At 40.8% G+C, this 13,227-nt stretch overlaps 1 protein-coding gene across 1 annotated transcript in view; it reads left to right on the forward strand.

Annotated features, from left to right (window-relative positions):
* Positions 1-589: 589 nt before the first annotated feature.
* The window catches only part of GAS2 (growth arrest specific 2), a 92,165-nt gene continuing 79,527 nt past the window's right edge, over positions 590-13,227 (forward strand). The window contains exons 1-2 of the mRNA XM_054515172.1: positions 590-743; positions 10,475-10,650. Of these exons, the coding sequence (XP_054371147.1) occupies positions 10,509-10,650 (142 nt within the window). The 5' untranslated portion in view covers positions 590-743; positions 10,475-10,508. The remainder of the gene's footprint in view (positions 744-10,474; positions 10,651-13,227) is intronic.

The raw sequence follows: 13,227 nt of genomic DNA on the forward strand, positions 1-13,227 counted from the left end.
CAAGCGGGAGCCCTGCCTGCCGCCTCCTCCCTCCCTCCCTGCCAAGGTGGGATCTCTGCCTGCCTGCCTCCCTGCCAAGGTGGGATCTCTGCCTGCCTGCCCCAGCCAAGGTGGGAGCCCTGCCTGGCCTGCCCTGGCCTGTGGCGAGCTCGCTGTCAGCCTTGCGGCGGGGCTCTCCGCGCGGGCTCCTTTAAATTGAGGGCGTTTCGTGTGTCTCGCCGGCTGTTCTCGGGTTTAAAGAGAAAGGGGCCAGAACGAAGCGGGAAGGTGATCTTTGCCCGGCGGCTCTTCGGTGGGGAGTAGGTGCTTTTGTTTCCTTGTTCCCCGTCCCGGGGAGGCTGTAAGGGTACGTGGGGGAGCAGCCGGCTCGGCTCGGCGGGCACCGCGGGGGTGGCTGCTGCTGCTGGCTGCTTGTGGGGTCGCGGGGCTTTGGTGAGGGTTTTTCCCTCCCGCTCTCTACCGTGGGAGTTTGAAAGCATGGCGGAGGCGCAGTGAGAGCGTGCGTGGGTGTGTGGCGGAGATCCACGCGTGGCTCTCCCGGGCCTCGCCGCCGTGAGGATACGGTTGCTGGCGGGCTGCCCCGGGCATCCCGCGGAGGGCCGGGGGCTGCGGCGGGTTTGCTTGGTCCTGCCCCCGAGGGGCAGACCTGGGAGCAGCGCTTCCAGCACTCATGGCAAAGCCATTAGCTCAGCCCGGCTGCGGAGGGGCCCCGAGGAGGACAAACGCATCGGACTCCGCGGCGGGTGAGAGCGGGGCGGGCAAGGAGGGATGGGGGGTGGCTCTTACTCACAGTGCGCTCACCCCTGGCCTCAACCTCTGGTTTATCTTTATGGCTTCTCTGGGCAGCCCTGGGGCGCTGGTGGTGCGAGATGAGGAGGGCGGGTTTGTGCGGGGCTGCGGCAACGGCGGGCGGAGGCGGCCGAGCTCCGCCGGGCGCTCCCGGCCCCTCCGCCGCCCCCGGATAGAGAACGGGACCCTTCTTGTGCCAAAAGGCGCCCTTGCTTAGCCCAGGGCTCCTGGTTTCCTCTTCAGGCTCTAGATTCAAATCTCCGGGGACGGAGTTTCGCTTTTAAGAAGGCTCTGTTTCTTTGCGAGCGTTCTAGATGTAGGGAGTGAAGGTTGCTGTTATCTGGGATTGCTGTGTGCATCCTGGTGCGGTGGTGACATCTGAGCCTGCTGGCTCTGCACGCTCTGTTTCTTCCCTGACGTTCTAGGTGTAAGCAATGAAGGTTGCTGTTACCTGGGATTGCTGTGCATCCCGGTGCGATGGTGACACCCGCTCGCTCTGTTTCTTCACTGACGTTCTAGGTGTGAGTAATGAAAGTTGCTGTCTTCCAGGATTGCTGTGTACATCCTGGTGCAGTGGTGTCATCTGAGCCTGCTGGCTCTGCGCGCTCCTGGGGGAGTGCAGCTCCTGGGACAGCAGGACAGATGCACTGCAGGCTCCCCAGTGCAGTTTCAACATACTTCTGACATTACTCTGCAATGGAAAATGAACAAATTATTATCGGTTTTCCATGTGCATTATGTGTTTTTTGTTTCGTTGCAAAGTGGATGCTGTGCCAAATGTAACAGTTTGATGAGGGTTTTGTGACGTGGATTGTGATTTAATAGGAAGTTTCTAAATAGGACATTCCTGAATTTATACTGTATGGTGCCATGAGCCATCTATCAGGATTATATTGCCCTTGTTGGAACCATGGTCAAACTTATGTGAAGGTGGTGAAGTGCTGAAGAGTCAATATTATCTTCAAGTTCTAGCTGCCACTTACTTTATCCTGCTGACTTATTTGGTTACTTTATTTATTTTACCTACAGTCTTATTTAAATTGGCACACTTACTATGCACAGTACTTCTTCAACTCCACTTTGCACCTCTCAGTTAAACTTCACACTAATTTCAGGACAGGATTTAGAAATGGAATATCATAATTAAAAGCAAAGCTGATGATTGGAAGTCAGCTTATAGTACTGCATAGTGTCCTTACCACAAGAGATACTTCTACTCCTTGTGAGATGTGATATGTCAGTTTAAATATGTATTTTATTTTCTAACTGGTGGGGGTTGAAACTTTTGTACTATTTTTTAATGGCCATTTTGCTTAAACAATCAGAAAAAAATATAGTAAGAGCCATGCAAAGAGGAGTCAACTGCAGAGGTTTTGGACAGTGTTAGGAATCAGGCTCAGTTTCCAGAAGTTACAATTTTATGAGCAAGTAGATATTGAATGTTCCTAAAGTTTTGCTCTAGGGGCATACAGTTTGTCTGTGTGAGAAAGACTTTCAGCTTTCCTTTTGGTAAGGGAGACGTTATCAAGGCAATAAAATTGTTTCTACTAGGCATAGTCCTGAGAATGTCTAGGCTTCCGATGATTAGAACAGGTTTTAAAGTGCAGTTAACTTTGTTTTGGTCTGGCCTCAGACCAAGGGCCTTCCTTACAGGTAAAAAGTGTTGGTAAGCTGATGTGCCAGGCTCTCCATCCTCCCCTCAAAGTGCTGCACACACTTGTAATGTGTATTCATAATGTAAAGGACAAAGGCTTCTTGTGATTAAAACTTACTCTATCAGTGTAGGTCACATTTTGATGCAAGCCATGAAAAATTCTAATTGACTAACGAGTTTCAGATGGTGGTTCCCCTTCAGTGCCCCTCCCCCTGCTCCTAATGTACAGTGTGTTCCAAGTTAATCTGGGAAAACTCAGAAACCTTGGGCTAAATTGGTTGTGGTATAGCTTATAAGGATAATAAAATATCTAGAAAAATTAAATTTCCTCATAAAGATATGCTGCTGCATTTGTCAGCTCATGTTTTATCTGCTTGTTTATAGTAGTGGGCAAAGTTAAGATTAGATGTAAGGTACCTGTATGATAATGCAGATAAGAATGACCTGTTGTTTCTGATAGAAGGGAAGGCTCTGCAAATAGCTCTTGGAGAGACAATATGCAAGGTAGTAGCAGAATGACTTTAAAAACGATTGTGTTTGTTTTTATGCATGTAAAAGGGCAAAAGGAGAGTGATTACTCTTCTGTAGTAAACTGGAAATTGAAGGTGGTAAAGACTGAGTAAGTAACATCTAACAGTGAGTGGCAAGTCTCTGGGTTTTTTCTTACTGTTTCTTTTAGTCCATTTTTAGCATTTCAAGAAAAGGAGCTTTCACAGTTTCATTTGGGAAAGTCATTCCACTGTCTAGCAGATCTCACCGTGGGAAACAGTTTCCTGACATTAAAAAATGAAAAGTTTTTAGTTATTTTTGTGGCTCTCAATGGAAGGCATTCACGTATCTTTTTTCCCCTCTTTCTGCATGTATGTGTGTATATACACATATGTATATATATGTGGAAAAACAAGAGCATCCTTTAGTCTATGAACTGATATTATACTCTCCAAATCTGAAAAATATGTCAACACTGAGACAGGAAAACTGAAGTAAGTTTTAAAATGTATTTATCCTTGTTTCTGCCATGTCTATAAAACTGGCACTTGATGATGTGAAGGTGGTGATTGCAATATGAGTCCCAAATTGTGGGCAGCTTCATTTCTACTTGCACAATTATGCATTTTGTTCTGCAGCTCAATCTGTTTATGAACACTGAATCTTACCCCTTTTTTGCACTCAGCTTGGTGTTGCAGTTAGTGAATGATGCATGCAGTCCATTTAAACTCCAGTAAAATTTCAAAAGTTCTGTTCTTTTCCATCTGCTTGAGGTGATTAGAGCTAGCAGGGAGATCCAGCAGAGACACTTGCCAGATACACTCATGAGCTCTGTTCTGGCTTTTGATCCTGTGTCTCCTCTCTTCCCAGGCTGGCTGCTTTCCAGTAGCATTACCTTCTCTCTGAGACAGCAGGAGATTGTCTGTGTTTATGGCTGATACGCCTCTGTCAAAGCCAATGTACAGGCTAGTGCTCAAGTTCCAGTTCCTTCAGAGAAAACCTTGCTGATCTTGTCTAAGTTGTGTCTGTTTCCTCTATCATTGACAGTGGGGCAATTGCACAGCTGTGTGTGTGATGTTTAGTTTCTTCTACAACTGGTGGCTAACGTGCTTCCTCAGTCATGTTATAACAAATTTCATTGCACAAGCTCAAAGCCTGCCTATTTAATCCTGATCAGATTTATGAAAAAGAGTCTTTGATCCCAGGGTCTGAGGCAAAGTTATGGCATCTTCTGTTCCAGTAGTTCCAGCTTTTAGAGCGGCTGGGCCACTGAGCTGGCATATGTGCAGGTGTTCAGTCCTGGGTAGCTCTGGTTTGGCTGCCAGCTGCACAGAGCCAGTCACTGACCTTGTCTGCTGGGCAAGAGTGCCTGGGGGGCCAAACCTGGTGTCTGTCACAGTGTCCCTTCAGCTCTTATGTCAGCTCTCCTGCAAAGGGCCCATCACGTAGCACCTTTGCATCAGAGGTGATTTGATTGGTCGCTGGAGGGAGGTCTGCATGTGCTTTATGATAGATTTTCCCCCTCCATAGACACTTTAACTTGTTTTTATTGTTTTCTAACTGAATACAAAGAAAAATGCTTGTTTCACTGGATACTTCACATCTATGCTAATTCTTAAGTCAAGTCATAAAGATCAAGTGACTCCGCAAGACTTCTTCATTCCTGACCTGGAAGGATTTTATGTGGGAGCAAGCTGCAAGAAATGGTTCAAGCCCCTTTTTGGTTGAGAATTAATGCACATTTAATTGGGAACCAGGATGAAGTGACAGTGAAACTCGTGGTGCAGAGAGCCCTGCATAGCCAGCAGCTTCTCAGTGTAAGCTGTTACGCATATCTGCTGGAACTGGGTGGGTAAATTGGAGTAAAAACTTATTGGTTTACATGATTATCTGGCAGGCTGGAGCACATGTGTTTTCTTTGTATGTACATCTATGCATACATGCAAGCTTTTATATGTTTACAGTTTTTCCTCCCTTTTGATACTTGGTTTAAGAAAATAATCACAATTTTACAGGTAAGGAGGGTGGTTGGAATAGGAGAGGGAATTGAATCTGGGGATCTGCAACTGAGTGCTTCATTGTGCATCCAGTTTTACTTTCTGGATTAAACAGTCTTTGCCTCCTGTGTGTTTTGAGTACAGTGTATCATTCTTGATTCCTTTTTTCCTACCCGTTAACCTCAACAAAAGCCAGTAGAAACACAGAAGATCACTTGTTTGATTCTCATTGCTTTCACCTGATGATCACTGATAACAATCACCAGATAGTGTAAGGTTACACTGCTGGCAAAATACAAGCAATGAACTGCAATAAACAGATAACTAAATGCTCCACTGTAGAGCAAAATAAGAACTTCACTGTTCAGTAGGAGCAAGCAGAGGAAACAGGACCTTTTAGTGTTGAATGTGATACACATTTCTGGGTGTACTGTAAACCATCCCACACTGAATTCTTCATCTAGACAATGAGGCTAAGAATTTGAGACATCCTCCTCTCATTGAGAGAGGCTGAAAAAAAGGGTTGTGCTACATAAATATGAACTGTAACAAAAGAGGATGAAAAGTAGTCAAAGACTGTTCCTCATCTACATTCTGAATAGTAGGGGGAAGTACTTGCTTTAAAGCATTTAGAGGTAAGTTTTGAAAATGCTTCTGCAAATCAAGTCAGCCTCAACAGTTTACAGAGAGTGCAACATTCTATAAAATATTTGTCATGTTTGTGTTGGCTAGTTTTAAACAGCTGTATATATGGTGATTTGATGTTGCTGTTAGAAAATGGTGAGATTAGGAAGCCCAATATTTTTTGGCTCCTTGGTTCATACTTTGTCTGCCAAAAGGAAAAGGATGAAATAGTTGTTGGGGCCAGAGACTTGCCTCAGCTGTGCTGATGTATCCTTAAAAGCTGCTGTCCACCTCTGATGCAAGTTGGTCCATCCCTCTGGCCTCACTGAGAAATTGTCAACAAACTTTTCTTCAGTTCACTAAAATATAAATATATTAAGACATTTTAAGGAAGAGATTTGAAGGTATCTGAGTGATGAAACAAGGGCCTGGCCTTCACCACAGGGAGACTCTTCATACAGATCTTGAAGGAGCTCAGTACTCCATTGCTGTAGCCTTCACAGAACTCTCGCATTTTGGCTTCTTCCTGGATCCCAGCTACTGTGTGATGAAGTTCTAATAAGTGTCTAAAAAGTACAATTGATGAAGTAGATGAACTATTTATTGAAACTTGGGTACTTCAGTACTGAAGTGTTGTGAAGGCTTAAGTTGAATTTAACAGGTTCAGTAGCAATCAGTGTTTGCATGAAGGATAATTCAGAGCTTGAAAGTTTCTGATGCTTGGAGTTTGTTAACTGATCTCCAGTATAACTTGTAGAGTTTGTGACAGGAGATACTCTGCTCCTTGGAAGCTGAATTTTAATTTTTTAATAATTAATTTTAAAAGTCCAAGGTAGGAATTTTGTGGATTTTACTGAAGTGTAGGGCAGTTTTTCAGAAAAGTAGTGGAGAAGTGAAAAATTTTGGGGTTTTTTGGAAATGAAATCAAAGAAAATTTACACAGAGGTAAGGTTGGCTTGTATGTGATTTATCTGTGATTCTTCAGGCTCTTCATCAGTATTAACTTTCTCGTTCCTCACTCTGCATGCCCTCTTCACAAATTAGTGCATACATTATTTTTATTCAGGGCTTTATTTCAAGCAGACCTAGTCCCAGTATAGAAATGCATTAATCATTTTCACCTTCTAGAGTGAAAATGATTAATGCATTTCTATTTCTCTATTTCCATCTCATTTTCACCTTCATTTTGTCACCTGCCTGTCTGGCTTTTGTTATCTTTCCAGTTTCTCATTCTGAGGATGTGTCATATGAAAACCACCTTAAACTCAGAATACCCTTCCTGTCTCTCTTTTTTCTTCTTACTTACCAGAGTTACTATGAGACTGAAGCACCCTTTCATCCTCCAAAATCTTTGTTCTCACACTTTGCTTCCCTGAATGAGTCTCAAAAGTTTCTTGGGACTTTACACAGCCTGATTGCTGAGTTAGGTCAATATGAAATATCCTTAAAGACAATGCTGTATTTTAGAGGCAAACTGAAATAACATCCCTATTCCCCCAATTCTCTACTCTGCACTTCCACAGAAACAAGCCTGAGATGTAAATACACTGCAATGCTTCTTCCACAGACACTTGTGGAAACCCAGACTGCTTCCATATAGCTGTTTACGAAGCCTTCCTTCTTTTTTATCTTGTCTTAAAGAGATGTATCTTTGACACCCTAGAATTCCTTCAGCCCCACCAGTGTCAGCAGCCTGTATTGTGCCTGGATGACAGTCAGTCATAATAATAGTGTTATTATAATGCTGGGGATTAATTAACCCCAGCTTTCCATAGAGCACTTCATATCCATGGTCCTGGAAGTGATGAAGTGGGGTGAAAGAAAAGGCTGTTGTTTTCTTCTTCACAACCCAGCTTAGTGTGTGTGTGCCAATTTTTACCCTTCTAGCAGGGCACATCCTGTGTAGAGTTTCCTGATTAATACTGCTCTGAGCATCCATGAAATATAAATAACAGTATATTTGGGTTGAAAGGCACCTCCAAGTGTCATCCAGTCTAACTCCCTCCACAAAGCATGTATGAAATGTGAAATTCTTCCCAGTCAGGAGGTGCAGGGTATAACTGGTTCCTTTAGTGAAATAGTTCTGCTTTTTCTGTTGTATTTTTCCAATTTGTATGTAAAGAGAAACAAATAGCAGGATTTTCCCAAATATTTAGATACATACACTCAGGAACAAGAACTCTCTCTCTTTTTTTTTTTTTTCTTTTTATTTTTTTGCATTTTTTTGCATTTTACCAGTATCATTGCAATGGTAATTCAAGAGAAAAAAACTTCTTCTGGCTCTCACTGTATCAGTGGAGGTTATAGACCCCAGAAAATGGTCAAAATTATTTGAAGGCTCTTTCTGGAAAGCAAGTATGTGATAGATCCTTGATCTTTCCCCTGTAATCTTTGATGACAACTGGTGTCAGTTATCTGTCTTGCCTCTGTTTCTATCCAAAATGATTTGAAAGAGTAATTTATGTGGTTCTGAGTAACGTAGAGAAACTAAATATGTTGTCATTGAAATTCCTTAGCTGTTGGTAGCTTCTAGTCTGAATCAATCTATTTTGAGAGTGACAGTCCTGACTGATTTTTGCAGAGCTAACAGTCCAAGTCTTTTCCCTCCCCTCCCTTGCTGCCTGCCCTAAATGAACAGATATGATTTGAATTTAATTATCCCGGAAGCCATAAATCCAAACTGACATTTTTACAAAGTCAGTTTCACAACAGAGCTGTGCATGAGTTAAGTACTTTAGTCTGCTTTAAAATGCTCTGCCTTCAAAGAAACTTTGATACCGAAGGATTTTTTTTTGTTAGAAAAATGTAAAATCTACTCATAATTCAGAAATATGTGTTTATAGAAGAGAATAAATCTTTTTTATGTATGTTTTTGCTTCTCCCTCACTGAAAAAAAGTTGTCTAATTTCAATAAGAAGTATATTTGTAGTGATAGCTGCGCCTATCTCAAGGGCAAGCTAAACTTCAGGACTTAGGGTGAGGTGTTGTCAAAAAGAGCTTATGCAGACCTTTTTGCAAACACGGAGTTTATTTACACAGAGTAGGTTAAAAATGCTGAAGTATTTTAATACAAGTATTAAGATATTCCAAATACCATTACATACATTAGGAAAAGTCAGTTACATCACAATTTTATGGAAAGGCAATTAAATTTTTATTTTTATTTTTTTTTACATTTAGTAAATATTGTCTCTTTTGACATAGAAATTGGTTTCAGTATTTTTGTTATTCAGACCACAATGGATAGTATAATAAATTGTTCTTTTTTTCTGCTGTTGTTTTTATGGTCACAAATATCTCTTACCTGGTATGAAAGGTATGCAAAGGACAGAGGGAAAGCGTTTGCAGGTTCATAAATTGAAGGCAGTTGATATGTCTTAGTACAATTGGTGTGGAGAATAGGCAAAGGACTCTTCCTTGTGGGTCTCACATTCACTTCATGTCTTGCTGGTGCCACCTGTACAAGAGCTTGTGTGGTGGTGTTTGAGGGTCCCCAGGACGAGGAAGAAATGAGAATCTTGACTCCGCGTTTCAGAAGGCTGATTTATTATTTTATGATATATATTATATTAAAGAAAATGATATATTAAACTATACTAAAGAAAGAAAGGAGACATCAGAAGGCTTAACAAGAATGAATAATAAAAACCCATGACAGACTCAGAGTCCCGACACAGCTAGCTGTAATTGGCCATTAATTAAAAACAATTCACATGGCACCAATCAAAGATGCACCTGTTGGTAAACCATCTCCAGACCACATTCCACAGCCAGCAGATAATCATTGTTTACATTTCATTTCTGAGGCCTCTCAGCTCCTCAGGAGAAAAGTCCTAGCAAAAGGATTTTCTTAAAATATGTCAGTGACAACCTTGTGTCTGCTGGTTGGGGTAGGCTACAGCCTACCAGGCAAGGAAGTATTTCAGCTCACTGCTACAATTGCTACAAGATTCTTTCAGAGAGGGAAAAATAACCTTGCACACTTCTGCCTCAGGTGGAGAACTAGCCCTTGAGGCACAGAGATAGCTCCAGCAGTGGCTCCTGTGATTGACAATGCTTAACACATCATGTGTTAAAAATTAGTTGTCTTACCTGAGACGTTTCAGTAAGTCATCACTGAAGCAGAGGAAAATTTGGGAAGTGGCAAGTGAGTGACCAACACTAGCTGTTCTGCTGCTTTCTTAAGAAACAATGCTATTGAGTCAATATATTCTGTGTAGTTTTTCCTTGAATAATTTTGAAGCTGTAGAATAGACTGTTTCCATTTCGTTACAGCATTTATTAATTGTTGATAAGTTTGCTGTAGGAGCACAATTTGCTTGTTGCCATGTTTTTCCTGGGCATGGTCCAAAAATCTCTGAAGTTCTCCAGTTAATCTGAATTGGTATTGGGTGTTGGGTCAGGCATCATAGTGAGTTGTTAGCTTTGTGCAAAATGTTTATTTTCATTTGATTTTAATAATTCCTTACAGAACATTTTGTTGTGTTGGCAGCATGTAGCTTGGTGAGTACAAACAAGGTTAACATTTGTCTGTATGTTTTAATCACTTACAAAAAAAAATCCATTAACAAAACAAAGTTTTGGTCACTGGTGTGTGTGACCATGTGTTAGATCCACCTCTGTTTGTCTGATATCTGACTTCTTAGGCACATGATTAATGTTGTCATGATTGAATCACAGAATGGTTCAGGTTGGAAGGCACCTTAAAGACACCTCATTCCAACCCCTTCCCTACCATGGCAGGGACACCTTCCATTGGACCAGCACGCTCAAAGACCTGTCCAACCTGGCCTTGAACACTTCCAGAGATGGGCATTATATGCTGGTTGGGATTATTTCCTACAATTCTAAAAATGGCGTGCGTCAGACTTTAATTGGTATAATGAAGAACTATTTTCTTTTTTTTTTTTTTCCTTTTTAGATAATTTTGTGAACAGGGGACGAGAGGATAAGCCATGTGCACTGCCCTGAGCCCGAAGGCACGAGGGCCTGGCCTCTCTGACATGCACCAGTACAGCCAGTGGCTTGCCAGCCGACACGAGGCCAACTTGCTGCCAATGAAGGAGGATTTGGCCCTCTGGCTCACAAACCTACTGGGTAAGGTACAGCAAGATGGAATGCACCTGCTGGGCAGTGTGAGAGCTCCTTTCACTGTTAGCTGGGGATTCAGATTTCTTTGTGTTTCAAAAATCAACTTATGATTACGTAGCTACCGTCATGTAACACAAATATTAGCAAGGTCAGAAAAGCTGAGGACTCATTTGCCTCCATTGTGTTTCTGTGAGTAGCATAACTGAACATTATACATTCTGTGTTTAGCTTTCTTTCAAATTTCTTTTTTTTTTTTGCATGTATTTTCTGTACCTGTACCACTAAGCTGAATAATACTGATTGCTGCCTTCACCTATGTCTTCCGTTTTTATTGATAGGCCTCCTGAAGAGTATGGTGTAGTGAGTGTCTTGAGCAGGAGATACCATTTAATAGCTCTTCTCTGACCAAGTGGTCAAGTAATTATAATTGCTGCCCAAGGCAATGCATGCTGAGACTTGTGGTAGCCTGTGCATAGAGGGGTTTGACCTAGCATAGCTGGGACCTAGAGATTTACTGGTGTGCATCTTGGTGTGTGAAGACAAAGCTTGCTGTTTTCAGAAGAGGATGCAAACCAAAATTGAGGGGAAAAAATCAGGTACATAAAAAAAAAAAGAGCAAATGAGATTGTTCCTGGCAAGAAGGAAAGAGATGTGCAAATTATTCAAGAAGGTGGAATTTAGAAATTATAAGCTAGGAAATAGTATGTTGTTTCCTGAGAGCACTCAGGGAAAAATATTTTTTATGTGATCTCTGTAAATACAGAGGCTACTACCAAAGAAATAGATGACTTAGAGAATACCTCATCCATAAGGGAGACATCTCATTAAATAAAGAGAAGAAAAATATTTCAGAAGCTATGTTTACATGAAACCTTATTTGATGGGATTTTGGAAGAAAATTTGGTGTGCATGGTTTTGGAGGATTTATTTAATTTAAAAAAAATTCTGAAAATCTGTTCTGGTGAGACGTGGGCAGTGTCTTGTCATGGCAAATGCTGTAGTTAAACCATCTCAGTGATACCATACAGTAACAGAGTATAACCAGTGTCTTTCATCAGCACATTCTATATTGCTTTATTTCCTCTTTTTTAAGAGAAAGAAAAGGAAATATCACTTATGTTATGACTGATGTGATCAATAAGCACAATGTCAATAGAACACAATATCCTGCAGGTAGACAATACCTATTTTTAAGTTGAGTTATGAATCCACAACTGGAAAAGTGGCAGGTGTTTTAAATTATTTATTTGTATGGTACTTCCATTTAAAATAATATGTTTTGAATATAAAATTATCTATGCAAAACCAGAGCAAAATTCAGAACTTTTCATTCCAATTATCACAAGACAGTAATCCAAGTGACCGTTTTTTGAATTGGAAGCTGCACATTCCATTAAGGATTCAATATATTGTTTAAATGTTTTGAACAATGAAGTTTTAGTGATCCACTCAAGAACAAATAGAAGATTGCTTGCAGTTTGTAACAGAGTTCTCCCAGTGATAAGTTTAGGAATGAGGTCACTCTTTGAGCAAGAAAGTAGCAACCAGCAGGAGGTTCTGAAATGCCAACTGTAATTAAATATCTGATTTTTCATATGGACACCAAGTTCTGCACTGCAGGACTAAATGGGCACAACCTTCTTTTAATTAAGCAGCGTATACAGCTCATTTGCTTAATGCATTCCCCCACACCTTCTTGCACCAAGCTCTCCTTTTCTCAGAGTTTGTGCTGATGAATTGAAATTATAGTGTTTTGTTAGAGTGCTTTGAATTCCTATGTAGACATTGTTATTCAAATTAATAATTCAATCAAATTAAAATTCACATTAAAAATAAATGAGGTGTGAATTAAAATAATTATTCATAAGAGTATATTAACTCAGAATTCAAATTTTGTTTAATTACTGCATAATTTGGACAAACTTTAAATAGAGAAGGTATGTGTGAGGATGCTGCTGTGCAGTAAAATAGAAATGAATATACAGCATGCATTTTTCGGCATCCAAAAGGATAGAAGAATATGGAAGGCTTTTTTTGTTTGTTTTGGGATTTTTCCTGTCTGTGTGGAAGAAGCAATGTATTTTGAATTAATGCTCAGTAGATCTTTACATGCATAGATATGCAAGCAACACGGAGCAGATAATACTGTGTGTATCCACACCCTAGCTTGCTCTGTCTGTGACTTCTGTGGCTTCATTGTAAGTGGCCTTATTGCAGTTTTCATGCAGTAAGATTCCTCAATTCGTAAAGGAAATTAATATGCATTTCATTTAATTTTTGCTGGTTTGTTTAATTTATATTTTGTCATTCATCTGTACTAGGACTCAACAAGGACACATAATATTTTCAAATAAAATAGATTAAAAAATAGTATTTTAGGCAAATACAGGGCTGAAACTCTTTGAGGTAGTTTGATCAAGGGATAGTTTTTTAGGAGATTTTTGTGGAGAGACAGTTATGTTCTATACGGTGTTACTGGAAGTTGGAATGGTGTTGGTTTTGCAGCAGCATAGCCTGATGTGGGTTCAAAACCAAGCTGGGAATCATTATTGGGATGTTGCACTTTATAATATGAATGAAGTG

This window comes from Molothrus ater, chromosome 6, assembly GCF_012460135.2.
Source record: "Molothrus ater isolate BHLD 08-10-18 breed brown headed cowbird chromosome 6, BPBGC_Mater_1.1, whole genome shotgun sequence".
Taxonomy (NCBI): Eukaryota; Metazoa; Chordata; class Aves; order Passeriformes; family Icteridae; genus Molothrus; species Molothrus ater.